Source organism: Tachypleus tridentatus, chromosome 12 (assembly GCF_004210375.1).
Source record: "Tachypleus tridentatus isolate NWPU-2018 chromosome 12, ASM421037v1, whole genome shotgun sequence".
NCBI lineage: Eukaryota > Metazoa > Arthropoda > Merostomata > Xiphosura > Limulidae > Tachypleus > Tachypleus tridentatus.
In genome coordinates, this window is record NC_134836.1 from 95,962,742 (window position 1) to 95,988,094 (window position 25,353).

The 25,353-nt window shown below is 32.2% G+C and overlaps 1 protein-coding gene across 4 annotated transcripts in view; it reads right to left on the minus strand.

Annotated features, from left to right (window-relative positions):
• Positions 1 to 870: 870 nt before the first annotated feature.
• Positions 871 to 25,353, minus strand: part of LOC143234071 (follistatin-related protein 5-like) — a 97,839-nt gene continuing 73,356 nt past the window's right edge. For all 4 annotated transcript variants that reach the window (XM_076471117.1, XM_076471116.1, XM_076471114.1 and 1 more), the window contains 9 exons: positions 24,258 to 24,424; positions 21,344 to 21,461; positions 17,615 to 17,773; positions 15,653 to 15,784; positions 9,637 to 9,896; positions 6,967 to 7,152; positions 6,190 to 6,370; positions 4,519 to 4,725; positions 871 to 3,381 (listed from right to left, as the gene is read on the minus strand). In XM_076471117.1, coding sequence (XP_076327232.1) covers positions 3,017 to 3,381; positions 4,519 to 4,725; positions 6,190 to 6,370; positions 6,967 to 7,152; positions 9,637 to 9,896; positions 15,653 to 15,784; positions 17,615 to 17,773; positions 21,344 to 21,461; positions 24,258 to 24,424 — 1,775 coding nt within the window. In that variant the 3' untranslated portion in view covers positions 871 to 3,016. The remainder of the gene's footprint in view (positions 3,382 to 4,518; positions 4,726 to 6,189; positions 6,371 to 6,966; positions 7,153 to 9,636; positions 9,897 to 15,652; positions 15,785 to 17,614; positions 17,774 to 21,343; positions 21,462 to 24,257; positions 24,425 to 25,353) is intronic.

Sequence of the window (25,353 nt, forward strand, 5' to 3'; positions counted from 1 at the left end):
AAAATTAATTCAAAATAGATACTTATCTGGTGGCATACACACTTTTTACATTTCTACCTTTGGTTTGGCCGTAGGAGGGATGACAATTTAAAAAATATATATTTAGGTTAGTCTCATTTTAAGCATCTGTAAATATATCAAAGAGTCTTTAGAAGGAGAAGTGTGGCACGATTCCCACTACCTAGAAAGAATTACTATGTTACACCACAAAATTATAGGACTTAACATGAATGCCCTAATGTTCAAAGAATTTTGTTACTTGCTGGATGGTGGGTGAATATTCAAAATTAATTTTAATATAAATAATACCAACTTTCCTCTTCACACATAAGATTATATAATAAAATTGTCCTTAGAAGTTTTTTGGAAATACCAGCTTTATTGAAATTTTTTCGATCCAACTTAAAGTGTCACAGGAAATGAAAATCACAATTTTTTTGTATCTCGCATTCTCTCAGCTTATTTCTTGGATGATTTAGAATGATATATCCCTAAGTTGGTCCAACATTATGGAGAATTTACGTTTACAAGGAATATTTTTCAAGCTCATGAGAAAGATTAAATAATTTTATTTGGGAGAGATTTGAACAAAATAATCACTCTTGTAACATTTTAGCAATATTAAGCTTTTATATTAGTTTTTATCTTTAGGCATTAAACCTAAAACCAATACTTGTTTCAAAATAAAATGTTTTATAATAAAGTAACAAGATGAAGTACATCTATGTATAACACACAGTGTTTAAGTGATAGCTATGTTATGTAAAACTTATCTGGCTTAGTACATTCAGCTAACATGTTCAGTTTATTTCTATGTTCCTTGGATTTGCAAGTTGCAAATTATCTAAATGAAAATTACTGTCAGTCAGGTTTCATATTAATATTTTATTTTATGAATTCTCTTAATTGCATACAATCAATTTATTATTATTATCAATAATTAAGTACTGTATGTGTCTTTTATTTTTTGATAGGTTAACTTTATAAATCAACACAACATTTTGATACAAGCCTGTATTTAAAGATAAAGATGCATACGTAGTTCCTTATATAGTAATATGCAAGATAAATAAGTGAAACGTTATATTTTACTCTTTTAAAGCACATGCAGAAGGTAAAGCAGTGAATTTCTAACATTTACCAAAGGATTATTTTAAATCCCAACATACAGAAAAGAATATCAGTCAGTATCTTCCTGGTGTTAAAACTCCATAAAATACTGTTTTTCTCACACATTTAAACAGTAGTTGATGCTAAATTTACAAGTAAAAAAATTCCACTGATGTCACCTAATTTATGTTTCAGTCCCCTACTCTGCACTAATGTTAGCTGCTCTTGGTGTTGAATAATATAAATGACAAATATGTGTCTAAAGTATAAAAAATTTTTAATTAAGTAATTGATGTGATAAGTTTAGAAACTTTTTCTGAATTCATTCCATTTGATGTATAGAGTAACTAGATGTAAATGTAATTTAACAGTTTAAGGATACATTGCTTCTGAGTATGAGTGAAGTGGATGTAATTCATTAAGACACACTTTACTGTGTACTTTTCAATTCAGAAATCACAAAAAATAGCAAGAAAAATGTCAGAATTTGAATAGCTTGAGAAAACCAAGCTATTCTTTTTCTTTGAGCTGTGATCATAGATAATACTGACATACTGATAACACTACTATATACATTTAACTGTATTTTCATGTTTATAACATTTTTAAGTTTATAATTAAACCTATATGTGCTTCATGGACATAAAAAACTTGCAAACTACATCTTGTATATGAATTAAACAGTTAAGTTATCAGTTAATAGAAATTATTACTACACTACAATACTACTAAATCAGTATCACTTGTTGTCATACTGGAGTGAATTATTTGAAAAATCTTTAAAGTAAATTATGTTATATTCTTAGCAAAAATGTGAAAATATTCTATAGACTTGACGTTGACATGATGTTGTTTAATACCACAATAGATATAATTCAAATTACACTATCAATTTAACTGATGAACTCTAAAAGAAAATGTAGAAAATGCATAATTGTCAATATATTTAAAACTATATGGCTCAAAAGTTAAAAAGGAATGACAGTATTTTCCATAAATACTAAATTCTTCAGTGAGAAAAAGAATCTTGACTACAAATTTAAGTGTAAATGGGTGTTGGTGTATACTTCATACTACATGGATGCTTTACAAAACTTGTTTAAAAAAACGAGCAGTGTTATGGCATGTAGATGAAAAAAGTATTTTGGGAGAAATCTGAACCAGACATGTGAAAATGAGAAGATTACAGGCACCAATAAGTAATTTTCATTATCTCTGACAACTGTTCAAACTACATAGAAAAAGATATAACACACTTAGCTTTGAGAACCAAAACATAAATTTTAACAAACATACAAGTTGTTGAAGTATTTTATACAGAATGTAAAGATACTTGTACAAATAAATATTTTTTCCGAAGTTATCTTGTCATGTGATGCTTGATATTGTTTCACACATTCTAAAAACACAAGTTCTTATATCAGTCTGACACTTATCTATATGGGCAAGCCATCTATGCCTTATATGCAACTTTACAAAAGGTTTTTCTAATTTAAATTTTTCTTAAAGCCTACTTCATTATGATGAAATTTCAGAAATGACTACATCTACATGCATTAAAAAGAAGTCACTAATAATCAAAATAATAACATACAACTACAGTATTTTTACAGATAAGAAACTTCTGACTAGATTTATTTTCTTTTAGTAATTTTTAAACTCTTAATATGTCAAATACTGACTTGAAAGTATTTCAGTTTTCCCATTACTGGCTTGCATCCTTGTGAATATAAACTGAAGCATTAAAGACAGGAAAAACTTATCACATACTATTTTATGTAAATGATATTTTGCCAAAACAATTGCTGTTAGCAGGTCCTGCTAAGTTAAGTAGACAGGTAGGCCACAATACTATCCAATTATATCTTATTTCAAATGAAAAAAACAATCCCATCTGCAAGTGATTTCAAGGTGATTTCACCCAAACTACCATTCTAGAATGGACAATATTTCCAATTTCACAGTTAACAGTTCTTGTTTTACCATTCAGTACAAAAATTGCTTCATTGGCAGTGGTTACCATGTATGTGCCAAAGATGCCTGCACTGGACATTGGTCGGTTTGTGTTTTTCCATTCTGCTACACCTGGATCCATTGCTTGTCCAATACCAGTGATCATTTCCACCTTTCCATTAGCAAGGTCGACAAACAGAATGTCTTCCTTATTAGAGGAACTGGCATACAAGTCATAGCTTTGTGTGGTGCGTGATGGAAAGTAGGTGATGTCACTGATATGGAGAGTTGTCTTCACATCAAATAAAAACTGTAAGCCTGTACAGAGATTTTAAACTCTGATGCGTGAGAACATAAAATCTATTCTATGAAAAATAACACATGTATTTTGCATGAAATTTAAATTGTTTAGCATACATATAAAAGCTAAAGATAAGGTATTTCATAAGTACACACACAAGCACACATATATTTAAACCATTTTAAAGTGTTTTGTTGAATAAAAATATTTTGTACTAGGTTTCTTTATTTCTTAAGCTCATTGAAACATGTTTACCATTTCAGGTCCTTCCAGAAATCTAAACAGTTTGAGAAGGCAGGGTTGCCACATCTGTCAACTTACTGATCAACTGACCACTTACTTTTTGACAAGGTAAAAACTGGTTAAATAATATAAAACCTATAATAAATAACATGAAACCTCATGTGTTAAAAGGATTGTTTTTTAAATTTCTATACCCTAGGTCTTCCCACTGCTTATAAGCAAAGTGAAGGTTTAGAATTACACATGATAATTTCAAAACTACCAAGTATTCAATAATAAAAAAAGCTACTGTTGTGTCATAGCCCACTACTTCTTATTTTTTTAATATATATTTTGCAAATGTTATATATATAATGAAGCAGTTTATTTGTTATCAGTTTTCCTGAATTATGAGATTAATCTTTGAGAATATTTCAAGCCATTTTTCAGTAATTTCAAACATGTACAGAAAGAACTGAAAAGTATAAGGTTAGTTTTTTTATCCAGATCACACACAAGTACATACTTTTGTGCAAATATCTGTAGCTATTTATATTAAGTTTTATTAATGTACATAAATATTCTTAATATTTTCATGACATTGGAGATAATTATAGTTAACTGCAAGAATTCTATTCTTTAATAGTTGTAGTATTCTGGTAATAACATGCTTTGTTCCTACAAATAAACTTGGAGATTCAATATTAACTGTAAAGCTCAAGGTACACAAACAATATTAATCATATAATATTTTACTCAAATAAGTTACATACATTATTATAACTAGCATATTATAGACATAAAATGTCAAACTTCTGGATTATTTTTGATTATTTTGTAGTAACCTACAGTATTGTCGTTCTTCAATGTTGTTTCTTATGTACACAAATATAATTACTTTTGTAATTTGTTTTTCTTAGCACTGTACTTACCTTGTTCTGTTACTTCTTGGGCAATGATTATGACACTAGTGTTGGTTCTTTCTAAAGTCACAATATAGCGGGAGTCTGGAGAAATATGAGGTTGACCAAACAGGTTAACCTTATGGGATATGACAGTATCAGTGAGATAGTCCAATACAAGCTGCCCAGTAGGTTGATGGGTGATTGGTTCAATGCATTCCAAAATAACATATCCTCCTATATAAGTTAACAGTAAGTTTAAGGTAAAAAATAAATTGGTGTTTAGCTGGTATATATAACATGAAAGACTTTGGCTCTTATCTGTTTTCTATACAATTTTCTTTTTATCTGTAAAGACCATAAAGCCTTACAAACCTTTAAAAAGTCTTATGCACTTAAGTTTAAAATTCAACTTTTACAACGAAGTACTGTGCTTAGTTGTGCACATCAAAATATTTGTGCTTTAATCCTATGTATGTCATCAAATGTGGATTTGTATCCCACTATACTACAAATCTATATTAGTCATCACAGATCACATAAAGTAACTTATTCCTTTACTATAAGCTTTTGTTGCCATAAGTCTATATTATTCAAACTGTGTGTTTTGCATTGTGAGTGTTTTGGTTCTTGTTTTCTTGTTTGTACTTACATCTATCACATTTTATTTTAAACACATCACAAAACATTTTCCTTAAAATATTCAGGAAAGCTGTAAAGCTCTGTGCCAAGAATAGTTTTTAGAATTTGGAGTACATTCCATAAGCAGTTTGAAAAACAACCAACCTTAGTTAATTACAATTGTTTACTGTAGTTAAGGAAAAAAAGAAAAATACTACTAATACTGGTTCTATTAAACATCTTGTTTTAACTGTTGAAGTCAAGATATAAGGGTTGGGAGAAGAAGATATAGCAAATGTAGAAGAATACAGTGGATCAGAAAGTGAAGAAAGTGATTTTGATGAAGTTGAAAAATATTCTGGGGAAGAAAGTGTTGCTTCACTTTATTCAGAATCTGAAGAATTTCAAAATGAAGCTTTACTGCAGTAATGGCAGTAAGCTGATGATTAACCCACTGTTATGCTTGAAATTATAAGGAAAACCTGTTAGGAGAACTTGCAAAACTTACCAAAAGTAAGCCTTTTTAGTTAGTATGTTAGACCACAAAATATTTTGTACGTTTTTATGATAAAAAACAAAGCAGAACATTTGAAATTTGTAGGAATTCATGGTCACACAGAATTCACAGCTCACAACTTACCATGCCCCTGCAGTATAAACCTAATTTAGTTTACGATTACGGCCATGTTGGAACAGATTTCGTTTTGTTATACCCCTGAAAAATTAGGGCTATCATTTGTTGGATTAAGTGATTGTAGAATACTTTAACTTTATTTGTCTAGTTAAAATGAGTTCATACTGCAGCTTCAAAATTTAATACACAGTTCACCAGATACCACTTTAAACTAATACCTTTCATAGCAATAGCACATCATTATTGTAGATTTTAAATATCAGTATCAGTAATATATAATGTATAAGCTTATTACCAAAAACATCCATAATGCTGTGAAGAAATCATGATTACTGCATTTATTCTTCAGTTTTCAAAAGAAAATAGATTTGTGTAAGCTGTTTTATATTGAACTATACTTGACAAACATATGAATTTTGGAATTAGTTATCTAAACCTTTTCTTACCAAGAGCAGCAAAAGCTGCATTGTGAGGTTCACAGTTGTAAGGAGTTAAGTCTACAGTTTTCACATACTTCATCCCTTTTAGATGTAGTTTGTACATACCACGCTGATTGGTATGAACTACAAAACCATATTTCCATGGATGTCGAAGATCTTGGGTGAGAGGGATGAATAATTCATTCACCTGTATTAGAAACAACATTTAATATTATGAGAATGACTGTCTAGATATTAAAACCAACTTACAACTACTTTATTTTTTGGTTCTGTAATAGAAAGCAGATGACATAAAAACTGATATAGCAAAAAATAGATCTGTTTTTTTATTTTTAATAATCTTTCACAAACTAACAACATTTTAACTTGATGTGAAAAAAAGATTATTCAAACAAATTTGTTTACTTAACTTGCAGCTCTTATGTACAGTCCCAATAAAGACATTTATATGTTGAGATGTGCAACTAATCATGAAAATAACATTGTGTTATGGATCTTGAAAAATGATCTAACATTTAAAAAACACATGAGCAATAGCTTCTAAATAAAAAAGAAATGTTTTTCTAACAAATCATTTTGTAAAAAAAGATGTTGGGCTTAAAAACAAACGGTACATAATCTTTTCTGAAAACTGACTGTTCTCATTAATTAAAATAAAAAAAAAGAATATTAAATTAAGTGTATACAGAAATAAATTCAAGCCAGATAATTAATTAATTGGGTAAACTATTCTTTTAAATTTTGTTTTTTTAAAACATTTTATATATGTAGGCTCAGACTTACTAAGTCAAAGTGACCGTTTACTGGTTCGGGATGAACAGTATGGTGTTTCCTTTTTTGACTGGCATCACGAATAATTTGAATTGTTTTGGCTCCTTGGTCCTCTGGACCTCTCCAGCAAGTAAGCCAGACTTGGTCAAGGTGAGGGACATAATGCACATCTACTGGATATTTATCTGTAACAACCACCTAAAAGAGTAATTGATGACGATCAGTAAAAGATAAATTTGAGTAATAAAATACAGCAACAGAAATGAAATATGCACATTATTTTAAAGGAAAAGTAACCCATGTAAAATGATAAATTAGATGTTGAAAATATCAGTAACATGAATAATTTTGGTGATGTGTCCTTCCTTCTTCAAGAATGAAGTAAAGAATAATGTACACTTCTAAAGAAATAAACAATGATTCCTAAGTTCTGAAAAAGGAAACAACAATGGAATAACGACTGTTTTCATCTTCCAGCTACAATTTAAAAGTCAGTATATTTTAAAATATGCTCTTTTGTTATATAAAATATCAGCTTGATGTAAAGGACTGTAACACATTACTAAATAAATAATTAAGCCTTTGTGTTAAATATTTGACCAGGCACGGCCAGGTGGTTAGGGCTCTTGACTTGTAATTTAAGGGTCGTGGGTTCAAATCTCTGTCACACCAAGCATGCTTGCCCTTTCAGCCATAGGAGTATTATAATATGAGAGTTTCATCCCATTATTCATTGGTAAAAGAGTAACCCAAAAGTGGACAGCAAGTTGTGATGACTAGGTGTTTTCCCTCTAGTCTTACACTGTTAAATTCAGGACTGCAAGTGCAGATAGCCCTCTTGTAGCTTTGTATGAAATTCAAGAAAAAAACAATAAAATATTTAAATTGTAATATAAACAAAATGATTTTGCTTGAAATGAATATACAACTTAGATTTCAGCAACTGCTACAATATAAAAATCCTCTCTTTAACCAACTGTCTGGTGCATGTTGTGTACAATCAAAAGGTAAAGCTTAGTAAGTTCTAGGATTTTTTTACCTGATGATATCTATTGTGTCATGTGTCCCATAGCAACGTACTGAATGCACTGAAATTCATGTGCTGTATTGCCGCTCCCTGTGTAATGCCATTCTATCTTGAGCTTTCACAAAGATTAGATAACCATGTTGATTTCAAGTTACAACAGATCATCAGGGATTTTACTTGATAAACTGAAGGTTTCACAGGTTTTTACCCATTAATTTCATTTATCTTTTATTGAAAAGTAAAACATACATGCATGTATAAGTGTATTGTGTATAGGTCTAAACTGGCGAGGATATATGTAAGAAAGTGGGAATACGCACCGAGATGGTGCGTCAAGGTGGACAGCAATCTGCCCCCAGACACCTGGACAAATTCATAATCACATCTAGTACTGGCCAAAGAGATGAACCAACACCGAATGCCAGGAGACACACTTTCTATGCCATCATAGACAGGATTCTCAACGAGCTGAATATAAGATTCTCCTCTGATGCCTGCAGTGTTGTGATGGGTGCAACTGCATTGAACCTCAAACACTCCACATTTCTGGGCAAGCAAGCACTCTTAGGAATGGCAGCAAACTATGGTGTGGCAGAGGATGACCTCGCAGTGGAGGCCCACCAGTTGAACCAACTAATTGCCAGGAAGTATCCACACCAATGGAGTTTGCAACCATGCTGGAGCCATACAAGGATGCCTTCATGGATCTCTACAAACTTGTATGCATCACTGTGACCCTGCCTGTCACTTCAGCTGCCTGTGAGAGAAGTTTCTTATGTCTGAAGCTTCTCAAGACATACTTGTGCAACAGCAGTGGTAACAACTGCATCAGCAATCTTGCTGTCATATCAGTAAACTCCAGGAGGGCAAAACAACTCGATATTGATACTGTTATAGACACATTTGCTGCCAATCACCAGAACAGGTGCACTGTTTTGAAGTAATATTGACTATAAACACAACAAGATGAAAGATAGTTAGCTTGATAGTGACCTTACTTTTCCTCAGAGTGTATTAACTTCACATGGGATAATTCGTTTCTGCTATGTAAACTATGTCTTCATGTTATATTTCTTTTGATTTGTAGCTTTACTCTTAATGGTATATTAAATGTTCAATCTAAGCTAATCTTAATTTTCTTTAATATTATGTATTACCTTTGGTGGAATTTAGGTGAGCTTCCTCTTTTACATATATATTTTCATAAACAGATTATTTCTAATTTGTAATAATGAATTATTAATCAGAGTATGAATTTCCAATGAAAACTGTATTGAAAATGCAGTTCAAAATAGCACACCTTTCTGAAATGTACCTTGGTATTATTTACATTATTATAATTTACCATCTATACTTCATATTGATGACATTTTGGGAAGCCCCTCCACAGTTTACCTCAGCCTCCCCTGAGCCTCCCCCCCCAATAAAAATATCCTGGTGCCACCACTGAAAATTACTGTAGTTTAACTCTTTCAGTAGGTGCGGGACATGTATTTCCCAGTGTAGTTGGAAAGATATGTTCCAACTGCAGTGAGTGGGTTAAAATCTTTTGAAATTTTTCATCTTCATTTCAGTGTAAAAGCATTTATTTGGTATAAAAAAAAGTGTGGTAAGCCTGAATAATACAAAAACATAGAAAGAAAATATATACATACATCTACAACTACCATTTGAACTCTGGAGATGATTAAAATTCTATCTTTTGTAGGCTGAGAGACATAAACATAACGGTTTGCTACGTTTATAGCACTTCCCCAAGAACAGTTGATGCCTCGGTCACCACATACATATTCCTGGGTACCAGGAATTATGTCTGTACTCTGTATCTGGTGATACAGCCTACAGTTTTCTGGATCATATACAGATACACCCCAGTCATGGAAAACAAAGAAACGTTTTTCTTCAAATGGAGCAGCTGAAAATAAAAATTATGGTAAGATTCATGAACCCTGCTAATACTCTTTAATTAGCCTTTAAATACTTAACATTCACTTTGAAACAAGCTCTTACGAACTTATTAAAACAATATCTAGAAATGGAAAGCAAGTAAATGCTGTCATTAAAATTTATAATTTTAAATGAAATAATAATTTTGTTGTCACATAAATAGAATTGTTTAATTCCCTTTTAACTTTGTTTTTGTAAAACTGCCATTTTATTTGTAGATGAAAAATAACATATAAAATATGGTTCAGTAGGTAATAAAACCAAGCACTTCCTATTTGTAGTTGAAATTAAGAATTAACATATTATAAAATATACAAGCAAAGTACTGTAACAATTAGACCGAAACTTGTGATACTATAAACTGTACAGATACATATACAGAGAGTTAATTACACCTTTATAACTACTTGCATAAGCTATTGTAGCAGTTTGATATAACAACTATAAATCCTGTCACCGTGTTAATCACTTTCATATTTGATTTATGGCTAATCCCTGATAATTTGAAGTAGACTTCTAGTTGGAAAAATATGGTATTAATTTTTTACTGAAGATAAAAACTCAAACAAAAAAATCTGTGAAATAACATTTTGAATGAGGAAGCCTTCACTGTTTCTCATGAACATGAAAATTTTCATACAGCAGAGCATTTACAGTAGCAATGGTCTCTGAAACACCATTTCAATTCAGAACAGAACAGTATTTTCATCCACAAAGTTATGGAAACAAAGTTTCATCCACTGGTGAGGCTTGACTCTCTTTCTGGATTTCCAGCACCCATATTCTCTCCTCCCTCTGTGAGGTACCTTATTAGAGGCATTCCTATCCTTATTTTTACTTTTCCCATTCTCCCATGATCAATGGTATGGGTGACAGAATGCGTTTGCCATGATAGTTGGAAGATGCTATACTACAGTTTTCAGTTGTTTATTATATCTTTGTGGGAAATCTGTTGTGTCTATGGGTTCTGTTAGAGGGTCTTTGCCTTCAATTAAAGTCCTCCCCCATTCTTTTCTCTAGTTTATTTCTCTCCTCCTCAAAATAATGCCTTATCCAGTCATCTTGCTGAATCAGGACCTCCTAAATAAAGAAGTTATTGAACAGGTTGTACTCTTTCATCCAGGATTTAACTTCCATCTATTTGTTTTCCCAGAAAGACAGGAGATCCATCATAGATCTGTCCTAGATTAATACTATTCTGGAGACACTTCAGTTTTCCTTGGAGTCCTATCTCTCTTCTGTGTGTTTTTGCCCTGTGAAAAAAAAACTTATGTGACAGAAGACTATTTTCATATTCCCATATCCCCAGGATCATGTGCCATTTGGTCTAGCTTCATCTCGTTATCTCGTTATGTGTTCTGTTGAGTAATTCACTAATTTGCACAGTGAGTCTCTCATACCTGATTACGTTTTCAAAAAGCTGCTCATGTGTGGTTTCTTATTAAGTTGAAGAAGTCTTTAATTCTCATTTCATTCATGCACAGTCTTCTCAACTGTAGCTCAGGGATATGGAGAGGGCAGTCATGAAGGCACTACATTTGCCTCCTCTCACTGTGCAAGGTGTTTTATCTCTTTTGAGGATCTGAGCTCCCTTGGAAACTCTCATTCCTTAAGATCAAGCACACATGCTCTCTTCAGTGGATGTTTCTGTACCAGCAAAATTTCTTCCATGATCCCTTGGGTCATCCTGTCACACACACAACCCCTACTGGGGTCAGGGCCAACCTCACACAGTTACTCAACAGAGAAATGACTACATTGGGATTTTCAATTCCTTTGCTTTATCATGATGCTCATCTATTCACAGATGCTTCTTTGGCAGGATGCAGAGTTTCCCTTGAATCCAGAGAAACTTTAAGGCATTGATCAGTCATGAGAAGTATATTCCATATCAACCTCTTGAGATTTTTTGCTGGTAATTGGGCTATATCAACAACTCCACAGTTATCAGCTATATCACCAAACAAGGGAGGAACAAAGAAATTTCTTTGATTTCATATACTTGATCTCCTATTCTGGGTCCACAATTACAGAATTTAACTATCCTAGCTTGTCATGTTGTTAGATTTATGCTTGTCTTGTCCAAATCAAGCTCCTTCTACAAAGTGATTTTTCATCCTCAATTATTCAAGCGAGCATGGTCTCACTTAGAAACAACACATATAGATGTGTCTGCCACTCACTGGAGTGCCACACTATCTGAATTTTGGTCTCCTGTTCCACACTCCTCAGCTCTTGGAGTGGATGCATTCAGTCACAACTGGAGAAACCTTCATCTATATGCTACCCTCCTTTCACATTAATTTCCAGGGTCATTTCTATCATCCAGACCATTTCTTATCTTGTTTTGCTAGTTGCTCTCTATAGACTGGCTCAGACATGGTTCCCTCTTCTATGGCCCCCACTGGAGCAGCAGCCCCTGTCTTCATCTTTACCTCTGTTCAGATCAACCTTCAAACAACTGTGGTCAGATGTATTTCATCCAAATGTCCCCAAATTCCACCTTCATGCATGGCTTTTGTTTGGTGTGTTGTCTCAGCACAGAGACTTGTGTAGTATCTTTCCTTACCCAAACCATTCATCCCTTCTCATTATTTGTGTACCAGTCATTATTCTACCTCCTGATCATGATCCTTTTACTGTGGCTTCCATTTTTACTTTACTTCTGTTCCTCATCTGTCCCAGTTCTTTAGCTGGTTGTTTGTTCAAAGTTTCTCCATGTCAACAGTTGCTAATTGTCAGGCTGCTCTGTCAAACACATTTCTCCCAATTTTTCAATTTCTTTTGCCATGTTCTTCCAGATTGGGATTTCAGTGTTGCTCTCCATATCCTGTGTGATTCTTTCTTTGAACCCATCTATGTCTTCCTTGTACCATCTTCTCCTGAAGACCTATTTCCTTCTCCTCCTAAAACATAGTTCATTCTGATGTTTATGCCATCAATAATTCCTGTATCCTTTACCATTCCTCTTATGTTATCCTTCATTCAAACTGGTCTCCCTTCCTATGACAGCAGCTGCTGTTTTGGATTTTTTTCCTATTTCTTTACCATCTATTTCCTACCTGTACTCAAATTTGAATCCATTGTTACATTGTTAGCTGGGTTTTGCAACTGATACTAGTAAATTCTGATTTGTCCAGGCTAGTTTGCTAGCTGCACAATGTTTCATTGCACTAAATCTATCACTCATCTGTGTCCTTAGCTACTTGAATCCATCAACCTTTGAATAAGATCATTCAAAGAAGTATGTAGACAACTCCCAATATCTTCATAGCACATTATCTGCACAATTGAGCTGTGTCTTCCTTCTCTGTCAATTCTCCACACACCTGTTCACTTTTGACTAAGTTAAGTTGATCTGTTATTACTTTGTATCTATTTCAGTTGATATACATTATATTTCAGGATCCAATCAAGCAGCAAGTGTTACTTAATCAGGTATGCTGAGTATTAAATATTTGCACTAAATCTGTGTATTTCTAAATGTCCCACACACAACAAACTTTTATTATCAATGTATTTTATATAAGGGACCATTACTTATGGACTTCATGAGTAAACCTGATGAGGATTTTTGCATATCTCCACTGACTTGTGATTCTTATTTTCTCAGTCTTTCTGCTTTTCAAGGTAGAGAATCATAGACACCTATTGCACAATATCCAGTGTGTTGTTTCTCCAGACTCCTTAAATTATATTCTCCATCCATTTTTCTTTTAGTGGAACATGGAAGCTCTCATCTCTTCAGTTTGCAGTCACTGAGTTGTTGGACCACAGAGGTTTCTTTTGAGTAAGATTGTACAGTGAAATGAGTCAAACTAATATAAGTACCCAGCAAGAAAAGGGTTGTCATCATTATAATTATTGAATAGGCAGTAATACAGTATTCCAGATCCAAAGCACTTCCCCAAGGTGTTTTCCCAGATCTAACCACAGTTGGACTAATTATATACACAGAGTGCTTCCCCTGGGTTTTAACCAAATAGATCCCACTTGGCATAATCTGTCTTATCCCTGCATGGGTGGACCTCACTTGGTCTCAATATTGTATATGCAAGGCACTTCCCCTAGATCTGTTTTGACCAGGCAAACCCCACTTGTTGATATTAAAGACGTATGTAAGGCATTTTCACTGGTGTTCTTATCCAGGTGGACCACACTTGGCCTATTCATATACACCATATGGCCCTTTAACCCTAGTTATTTGTGCCTATCTCACATTCTCTTGTGCCTTACCATGACTCATTATTTGTATATCACATACTATGACCTACTACACATCTTCACAAATACAGCATTATCCACTGACAATGGGCCAATTGTTAATCATCAAAAACAAATTTTAATCTCCCTACTTATTTATAGTGTTTCCCCTGTTTGTTTTTTTATGTTTTTGAAGCAAAAGATCACTTTTGTTGCTTCAGTATTCTCAACAAGACATCAGTGGAATTCCTTCAGTGTTCCCCAAGACTCCTCCTTTGGCACACAGTTCTTCAGGCCCATTATCAGTAACACACTAAACATTTTGTACATTCTCTCTATACTGATTCACATCGTAGTTACACCACACTGCTTCAAAGAAAAGTGTTGTATAACTTCTTGTATAGTGTCTGCCTCATACATTTTGCCTTATGTGTATTGATGTTTTGTTACTGGGCAAGGAGCATACATGTTGTAGAAGTAGTGCTGTATACAACAGGTGTTTTACTTTTTTCTTCTGGGACAACTCTTCTTTTCAGGCAGTTATTATCCACTTACTTAAATGCAGTTGTACCTTCATTGGTCTCTCCACCTTTTAAATACAAGATTCTAGTGTTGGGTGATAGGAGGTGGTATGTTTTGGAATTCTACACTGATAATGTGTTTCCAATAGGTACTAATCTTCTTTTACCAACTTTATTTGGCACAGTGTGGTTGATGGAGGGTGGTAACATGATATGCACAGGTTCTGAAATGGGGTATAACAGACTGGTACACTATTAGCAAAAAATATTTAATAACGCTCAGAGATCATATCAAGTTTAAGATAGCTTTGAGTTAGGAGGTAAGTGCTTATCAGAAATACAGTTTCTTCTATTTCACAATTTTAATTTTCTTTTTGTGTTCCAGCTTTGGGCAATAGGCATGGCTCTTAGTTTTTGTTTGTATAGTATCCAGACTACTGTGAATTAATTATTTAGTTTTATGTAGAATGCTTGTTAAGAGGATTTGAAAATATTTCAAAATATTAATCTTTGCATAACTTTACACTAACAGAAAAGGTAAAGTAATTATTGAAACTCAGGCTTATAAGAGTTGATAATCACCTAAAATACCTTAGAACATAATTCATATAGTTTGTGTTGAATAAATGGATCACTTTCCTAAACTGTTATCAATATAAGTTTAGCTCCAACATTTATTCTCATTAACTCAAGCAAATTTACATAAGCATGGACTAAATTTATTGTGTGTGTTAAAATACGTTGTCATTCTTGTGTCATTACTTCTCCAGTTGGCCATACATTTTTATAGCTTAAAAATTATGAAAATTTCTATTAATCTAAAAATAAAATCAACGAAAGTATAAAACAACAGTATGTTCAACTTGCATTACCTTGTCTTTTCTCACTATGCAATCAAGTTTAAATTAGGCCATATAAAAACTCAAAAACTAAATTTTATTAATTAATTTTTTTCAGGAAATTTCTAAAAGATGGTACATCTAGTCAATCCACAACTTACTTGGAGTAGGGTGATCTTGAACAACAAGTGAGCTTATGTCCCTCATTGATCCAGCTGGGTTGGATGCCACACACATGTATGCTCCAGTGTCACTGTATGTTACCTTGCCAACTAGTAAGGCAGTTCCATTACCTGAACAATAGGATAGATTAATGGTTGCAAGAATTTGAAAGTATAACAACCATTAATAGGTACAAATAATTTTTTTTTACTATGAAACTGAAATAATCAGTTAATCACTTTTTACATTTATGCCTTTTTACTGTTATATTTACATTTGTTTGTTGTGGATAATTTCCTAAGATATGTAAATTTAAACATACACTACTTCTGACAAACATGATTCAGATTTGTTAGGGTATTTCTGAGATGAGATAAAGTAAATTACAGTTTAAGAATGTATATAACAAAAAGACAAATTACTACACTTCTTAAAATTCGCAACTCAATTAAACAAGTGTTTAAAAACAAAAACAAACACAAAGGTAAGACAATCAAAATTGAATATGGGCAAAGAATATTAAAATCATTGTGTCTGTAACCATAAATAATGGTGGAGATTATTTCCCACTGCCTGCCTCAGCAGATGTAGTTTACTTTTCAATATACTCAGGTAAAAAAATACAGTGATTGTATTTTCAGGGAAAATGTACATAAACCTCAAACTCTTGAACACACAGTCCAGCATGCTAACTACTAGACCATCTCTAGTTCTTGCCTTATCTACCTCTTCTAAATTAAACTTTTCATTTAAAAAATATCTATTTTTTTTATAAATGTATAGAAGATTAATACTCAACAGACAAGTAAAATAGAATAAAATAAAAAAGGACTATTAGAAACAGAAAACCCAATTCTCTGACCAATGATATTTTCTAATAAAGGAAAACAAGCCCAAACAAAAATCAATAATGCTGCACAAATCAAAAGGATCCTTAAGGTACAGGCTATAAATGGCTGGAAGTGTAGGTATATGTCCATGTGGGTGTGTTTTCTGTATACAGTTGTGGTTATTTGTCTTGCTTGTTTGCTGATGAATATGTCAAGAAACGACAGACTGTTTTGTTCCTTTATTTCCATACTGAAGTAGATTCTTTTGTCAATGGAATTGAGATGTTCTAAGAAGGCTGGTAAGTTTTCATGACCATAGAGCCAAATAACGAAGGTGTCATCAATGTAACGTCTGTAGAAACTTGGTTTTAGGTTTTATAGGTGTGGACGAAATGGCTCTTTATTAAAAGTCTTCCATGAAAATGTCTGCTATAATTGGAGAGAGTGGTGATCCCATGACTAGAACATCTGTTTGTTTGTAGAATCCTTTGTTGTATTGGAAATAGGTTGATTGTAGGCAAATGGTTGTCAGTTCCATTATGGCATCTATTTTCATATCTGTTCTGTGTGGTAGAGAATTGTCATTCAGCAGTCGTTATCTAATGATGTGAAGGGTTTCTGAGGATGGAACATTAGTAAATAGATCTGTGATGTCAAAACTCACCATTATATCCTGGGATTTGATGTGTAGCTTTCTGAGTTGTCCTATGAAATGTGTTGTTTTTCAGAAATTATGTGGTTTATTTATTATTAATAAATTTAAATTTTCATTTATGATGCAGATTTTGAACAATGAAAAACTCTAGTTCATTAACTTCTTTTCAATTTTTTTTCCAAAATGAAAAGCACTTATAAGTAAAACTATACAAAACTGAAAAGAAAAACATCCAAAAATACAAACATAACAAACCTTTCAATTCAATTACAAATTTAAAAGTAATAAGATTTTTTAAAATACAAAACTGAGAAATGAATAGCAAAATTCAAACAAAATATTTTGTTATTTAAAAGTATGATAAGAGATAATGAACAATCGAAAACAATCCAGATCTATAACAAATAATGAAGTTAGACTTTCCATGATTATAGTATTCACTCTTCAACTCTTCTTCATGTTCAAACAAAACTTACCCACAATAGTGTACTTGTTGGTTTCCATTCTCAATTCATCATCATTCTTCAGCCAGGATACCTTTGGAGTAGGTACACCAGCCACATGACACTCCATTTCAGCCAGTTCTCCAGGAGAACGAGACTGAAGTTTAGGAACGACGTGAACCTCAGGTAGAGCTGTACATGAAAAGTAGAATGGTGTAAAAATGGTTTTATGGCATTTCTGCACCAAGTTTAAAATTCTCAAAAATCTATCTTATGAATTTGCAATATAGACAGAAGACATTTTAACAGACAGACAAACAGTTAATCATTTCCTCTGATTCACTTAAACTACTGTAAAGAGTGTAAAGATCAAATGTTCACTTCAGCTTCTTTCCTTGATGATCAAATGACCTTTGACTCAGTCTGGGACAATAAAATATAGATTAGCTAAATCCATCATTCATAAACTACATTTGAAATACATCTCAGACTTTCTAAATAATTGACCTATGAAAAATCAAAGGAAACATAACTGATTATTTCTGTTATGAAGCACTCGAGTGCTTCTGTCACCAGCATCTCCTTTATATCCTAAGCATTAATGATTTAAAATACCAAACAAAGTACAGTCGCATACACAAGACTTCTCAGACTGTTCATGATACAGCACTATGGTGCTGACCATTAAGTCTAATGCAAGCAGCCAAGCATTTATGGCATAACCTCAATCACATACAGATTTGGTGCTCTAAATGGAAAGTAATAATAACCCCAAGGAAGCTCAGCGCATATTTTTGAGTAGAATATCAGGCAGAAAATGAAACGAAATATAACATATTCAAATTAAAATCTACAAAAACACAATAGAAGCCAATGGAATAGCAAAATTCCTAAGTAATACGTATGAGTTTAGATTAACACATCAACAATGTCATAATTAAAGCCATATTTCACTTCAGTACCTTCAAAGATCTAACTGCATACATTTAACAATCAAAACCAAGCTCTCAATGGACAAATCATTCATGTTCATCCATAGGCTACAGAAGTACAACTTAATATGTTACTCAGAAATTACCTTAAATTACACAGAATTCAAATAAGAGAAATCATAATAATAACTAAACCACCAAGATACACACACATATCAAAAAACTCCATAGGTCTATTGAACTTTACATAATTTAAATGACAGTTTTAAAATTTTTACAAATAAATACATCAGCAGTTTGATCTCTTCCTTTCCTCATTAAGCAATATTTCTCTCATCTTATGACTTGTGTCAACAGAAATTATTGTGTTTTCACTGAAAAAAGCAACAGAGAATCAGGAAATTACTTACCCCAAACAGTATACCTTTGTTTGTTTGTTTGTATGTAATTAAGCACAAAGCTACACAATAGACTATCTGTGCTCTGCCCACCACGGGTATTGAAACCCAGTTTTTAGTGATGTGAGTCCACAGACATACTGCTGAGACACTGGGGGGGCAACAGTATAGTCTTGAAGTATCTAAAACCCTAAGTGACTCTTGCAGATAGTGATATCGCCAAACGTAGGTACTACCCACTGCTTGGATAATGAGTCATCACTAAGTATCACAAATGTAGGAATAACTAATGACAAACAAGATCAATACTGAACAGAAAATATCACCAAAACACATCAAACAAACAGAAGTTTCAAAGTCCATGTGAGCCTTAGATAAAGGTTCCCTGCATGATTTACTTTCATCGTAATCCTTGTCTTATTTTTTTTTTCTCTTACCTTTTCCTCATAAAGCTTCACTGTAACTGGGTTCACAAACCCAGATATCTAATATTTCCTTGAAGAATGAAGAACTGCCATCACTGAATATCTTTTTCTTCAAATTCCTGCTTTTTTGCTTCAGTGAAGACAATACTGATGATACACATCTTTAGTTTGTACCAAAATGTAAAAAATGTATGATTTTCAATGCACAATGTGGAGTACTACTGTGCATAACATATCTAGTTCTGAAGTACAGTTTTAATACTATTTAATTGATCTATAGAGAGGAGAAGTTTAATGCTTTCTTTGGTAATACTCTATAATACCATTATATCAATTAACAACTAGTTATTTTTTTTTTACTGAGGTTGTGTTTTGATACCTATTAACAAAATTATAACAAATAAACAGTTTAAAAGTATTAATCATTATAATATAATAAAATCCAGTTTTTCTTTTAATTTATTAAACACAACATAAATTGAGTGTGTGACTTAAGAAAGTGAAATCAAATTTTCAGCCAAATTGGAAGCTACACTTATAGCATTGGTAAGAATTTCAAAGCAAATATTGATTTATTAGTTAACCAGGCCACATTTTTTGTTGAACTTGGATATTTTGGTGGGTAAAACAGAGTACATGTTCCAGCAAACTAATGAAGGAAAATTTGCAGTAAATTTGTTATCAATGCTATAAGTGTAATTACGAGTTTTGATGCCAATTTTTTATTTCTTTATTTAAATTGCTTGCTCAATCCTTTTTGGCCACAACATGTTTTCACAATTAATGTGTTTTGATTAAATTTCGTGAATTTAATTTCAATACACACACCAACAAACCACAGCAAGTAAGAAAGTGATACTCAATAGTGGCCAACATTATCCTTAGGATCACTAACTTATTATTCAAAATAGATTTATATTTTACAGAACCAACCAGATTCCTTAAAATATATGGTGGCAGTTTTCCTCTCTAAAACATTGTTAATAACTTCCTTTATAGTAACACCATGGAATCTAAATTAACAGTTTCTTGTTGTCACACATGCACTTGGTGGAGCAATAACAACCATTGTTATTTAAGCTAATATCTCATAATATTAAAAGCTTTTTAATAAGGAGAATTTAATAAAATTTAGCAAATTTGTTCTCAAACGTTGGCAATGAATAATAAAACTATCCACTCGTATGATTCATTTGAAAACCTGCACTAAAAACTGTTAATCTAGTTTGTTTGGCCTAACCAATAAAAGTATGCATCTGCTCATACTTTCACCCTAAAGTTTTCCTGCTCTAAACTAGTCGTCTTTATTCCACGTGAAAGCAAACTTAACAGAGTATACTTTTAGGTGAAGCTGTAGTAAAAAATCTTAGGCCAGTAGCTCATGTGAAATTTTGCATAAGCATCAGCAAAACGTTTGGTCAAAATTGAGAATTTTTGTTGAATAGCTTTGCACATATGACTCATATGTAGGCTAAATTTGACAAATAATTGTAGGATGTGAAGATCTATCAGTGTACCAAACTTGATAAAAATACGTGAAAGTTAAATATGTTTTTCTATTAGCTAAAGTTTCCATATTTTCGGAAAAAAAATAGAACTTCAATAAATACTGAAGGTTTATACTAGGTACATTTCTTAATGGATCATCTGGAAGTGTAATATGTGAACTAATGGTTCAGTAGAACACATCTATTGAAGATATGTAATAATTTGAATTACAATATTCCAAGTTAAAAAAAGTGGAAAACTGATAAACCACCACTCTAACTGTTAACACATAATGCATCCTGCTGGTTGTTTTGGCTGTACGATACTGATACACATCTACTTCTGTTGTAAAATTGGCATTTAAATAAACAGAACTGTATGTACTATACTTAGTTGTTGTTTGGACACTTTAACCTATTTGTATCTACTGTGACTACATTTTTGCACCACAACAGCTCCTCAAAATTATCAGAAAGGTTTAGAAGAAAAATGTCATGCATGTGTTCATGAACCTCTTACTTTGGACATGCAGTACATGAGTCTGCAAAACATCTCTGTTCCTCTGAGCATAGCATGTATAATTTCCTCCATGTACCAGTTGAACATTTGTCAAATACAGGGAACCATCCACAAAAACCTATGAAATACATAAGTATTTTTATTTATTTTTTTAATTTTGAGGTGAAACTTATGTATAATTACAGTTTATAAATAAATTAACATATATGAATATGAAATATTTTAAACTAAACATTAAAATATGAGAAATATAAGCACTTGCAAAATACTTCACTAAAGAATTGCACATGTAAGTTGAAGCATTCTTATCGAAGAGAAATGTTAAATCATGTAACAGATCCAAACTTTAAATAGTTCATTATTTTACAAACAGTGCAATAACATGTAAAATTATGTTGTTGTTTCTTACCACAGCATAATTTTCATGTTGTTTTTTTTTTGGATAATACCATATTCTTATAGAGATCAAGTACATACACTGAGAAACAACATCAGTGAATTCTTTTCAATGATTTTAACATAGTATAATGTAATTCATATAGCAACCAAGTTTCATATATCCAGAAAACAATTTTTTTTTCTACGATTATCCAGGAAACAAAATCATGACATCCATTTTCTATGGTTTTAGTGCACATCTACTGATATGTATGACAATGATTGTTGCAGAAGCCCTTCATAAAATGTTTACTTTGCATTTGACTTATTACAAATAGGAGTTATGTAAACAGCTATTGCAAAAAAAAATGATTATGACAGTAAATGCATTGCAAAGTAACAATTATGGAAAATTAATATTTTCAAATTAAATGCAGCTGAGAAGCATATACAATCAATGTATCCACTACACTGTGTTTTTAAATTATATATCTTAAAATATCAATTTGAAATCTATCAGATCATCCCTTAAGTAATGTCTGATTTTAGGATCAGAAAAAGAGAAAGAATTTCAAACGCTTTTAATGTTATTTAATCAATAATGTATGTTATGTTAATATTAATTACTTCCTGCCAATGATTCACAAGCTTCTGAATGCCACTTCTATAAAATTCTTGGGGTTTGGAGGAAAATAATGTAGAGAGTGTAATTTTGACATTTTCATGTGTTCCAAACTCATTTCCATCAAGATAGTTCTGCAAACTTCGGAATAGATTATAATCAGATGAGGCAAGGTCTAGAGAATAAGGAGGATGTGGAAATTGTTCCCAGTTTCGCTCTTCAATCATTGCAGATGTGATCCTTGCTGTATGGAGCCGTGCATTATCCTGGTGTAACACAACACCTTTACGATTGATCAAAGCAGGCCTCTTTTCTCTCAGTGTACCATTCAAGCATTCTAACTGTTGACAATAGAAGTCTGATGTAATCGTTACATTGAGTGGCAGCAACTCAAAGTGGATCAGACCAACAATATCCTACAAAATGCTTAACAAGACTTTCCTAGGGTAGAGGTCCATTTTGGGCTGTGCTTTAGCCAGTTTATCTGCACTGAGCTGTCCTCTGCATCTTTTAACATTTTTATAAAATATCTATTTTTCATCCCCAATCACTAACCTGTCCATAAAAGGTGAGTTATGTACACGAGAGTGCAGAGGAAGTGCAAATGTCCACTCTTGCTCTAAGGTTGGCTTCTGTCAAATCATGGGGGACCCATTTTCCAAGTTCTGACACCTTTCCAAGCTGTTGTAGATGATGGTTGAATTAAGCTCCTGTGCTAATTGTTCAACTGTTACAGCACAATCCTCAGGAAATGCAGTCAACAGCAAGTCATCATTACGCTCAACAGGATGACCTGAAGATGGCAAATTAATAAGCTGTAGTCGCCTGATCTGAAATTCTGAAACCACCTTCCACATTTTCTTTCACTGAGAGACTCTACACCATAAACACCTTGAATGTTTTATGTAGTTTCTGCTGCACTGTTGCCTTAAAATTTTAAAGCATTATATGTCTAATGTGCTCCTCAGACACATCTATCTTCATAAGGGTTTATTTTAGTTTCTTTGTCTGAACATTTTTCTACATGTCCTACTACATATTTTAGTCATTAAAGCCTTCTACAAAGACAGGAATGTTGGTGCACTTTCTGTATTAAATTTTCAGACATTACTTATGAGATGACCTGATATATATTATACTTTCAGGAAAGAAATTAATGAAAGTGTAATGTTTGTTATATTAAATTATTTGTAAACTTGTATGAGCTAGTTGTCCTTTATTTAGTCGGCTATGTGGATATAGAATAATTTCTTATGATATTAAAATATAAAATTACTTTTATCTATATTAATACATTCTATGTTGTAATTTGTTTTATTCTTAGTAAAATGCTTTCTTTTTAATTTTTATGTAGGTAACTTACAAGTCCTATATTATTTATATACTCATCCATGTGAGGTTAATAAACATATTTTAATTACATACATAATTATTTTAAACTTTTTCCTCAACTATATTGAATGCAAAAAGTGCCAATTCCATTTAATTATTACATTCCATTTTAAATATAAGTTAATGATTAGAAAAAAATATTTACGTGTAATATGATATCAGAGTAACACTAAAAATAGTTAAAATGACATCATTCTTTACTAGTCCAGTATAGGTTTCTAGCTAGAAGAGTGTATAATAGCATTTTAGTTATACATTTGTTGTATACCACTTTGAAAAGATATTTTTGTTCAACACTAGGTATATCATGTAGTGTTTCTGCGAAATTTTAGTATAACTCAACCATTCTGATAAGTTCTACTGATATTGAGAAAAAGCACTTGTTTGCAACAAAGACAACAAACAAGTGCTATTACACATTTCTTACTAATAGTGAGAATGTTCTAATGTTATAAATGTTAGTACTAAATGCCAAGCCCCACCAGTGAAGTCACTGATTCAAAAGTTTAACAGTTTGTATACCTTTATTTCATCTTCATTTAGTATTGAGAGATCAAGGTTATTCCTTTCCCATACAATAGGTGGGGGTGGAGTTCCACTGACATCACACTTAATCTCCACATTATCTCCAACATGAGCCATTACATGATTGACTTCAAGAGATTTATCCAAAGATACAACAGAGACACCTAGTACCAAAAGCAAACATATTCATTACTAGTGCTATACAACAGTACTTTATTTTACAATTTTCCACTTCTATTGTTATTATCTTTGAAAGTTTATCGTATCTGTAACATATTCTTAAATTTTATGATAATCTATTAACTTTCAAATCAAGGTTTTTCTTTATTAATGAGTTTAACATTCTCTATGTTTCTATGGGTATTATATATAATGAGGTCCTCAAACTAATGTTCGTGTAATTTTAAGTTTATATGGGTTTTTTTTTTTTGTCAAACTGTATAGGATGGCTAAAAGTTCTCTTTTTTATTTCTTGTTTAATATTAATTTTACTGAATAAACATCCTGCCTCCAAGAATTTACTCACAGAAGAAATGTTTAAAGCTTTTATTCTTGAGCACTGGAAAAGAGAATTTGAGTTGATTTTGTAGTGCACTTCAAACATTTAGTTCGTAAAATAAAGTAACTGATAGTAGTATTTTTATGTTAATGGTTAAAGGTCACCTTTATCGTCAAGCACTGAAGTTTATTGAAACTTTTATTTCTTAAGTATTGAGTCACTTTCTGCATCATATTATATTAAAAATATATAATTTTGAAACTGATTCAAATCTGCATAACAATTTGTAAGTGCAATTACAAAATGGTTTCTGAGAATTACTTAATAAGAGGTTAAAAGGTTTGAAATTGTATAAACATTTACCTCTCGCATATAGAATCTCAATAGAAGTACTATAAAAACCTATAATACAAATACTAATAACCTATGAGTGAAAGTAAAATATTTAACAATATGTGACCCAAATTATATCTGTTTTAGCTATTGTCAACCTTCAGCCAACATTGAGGCTTCTCAGGCAGACTAGGGATCAAAAGACACAGTAAACGATAAAATGCTATTTATCAAATTGCATTAACCTTAGTTGTTGTGGTG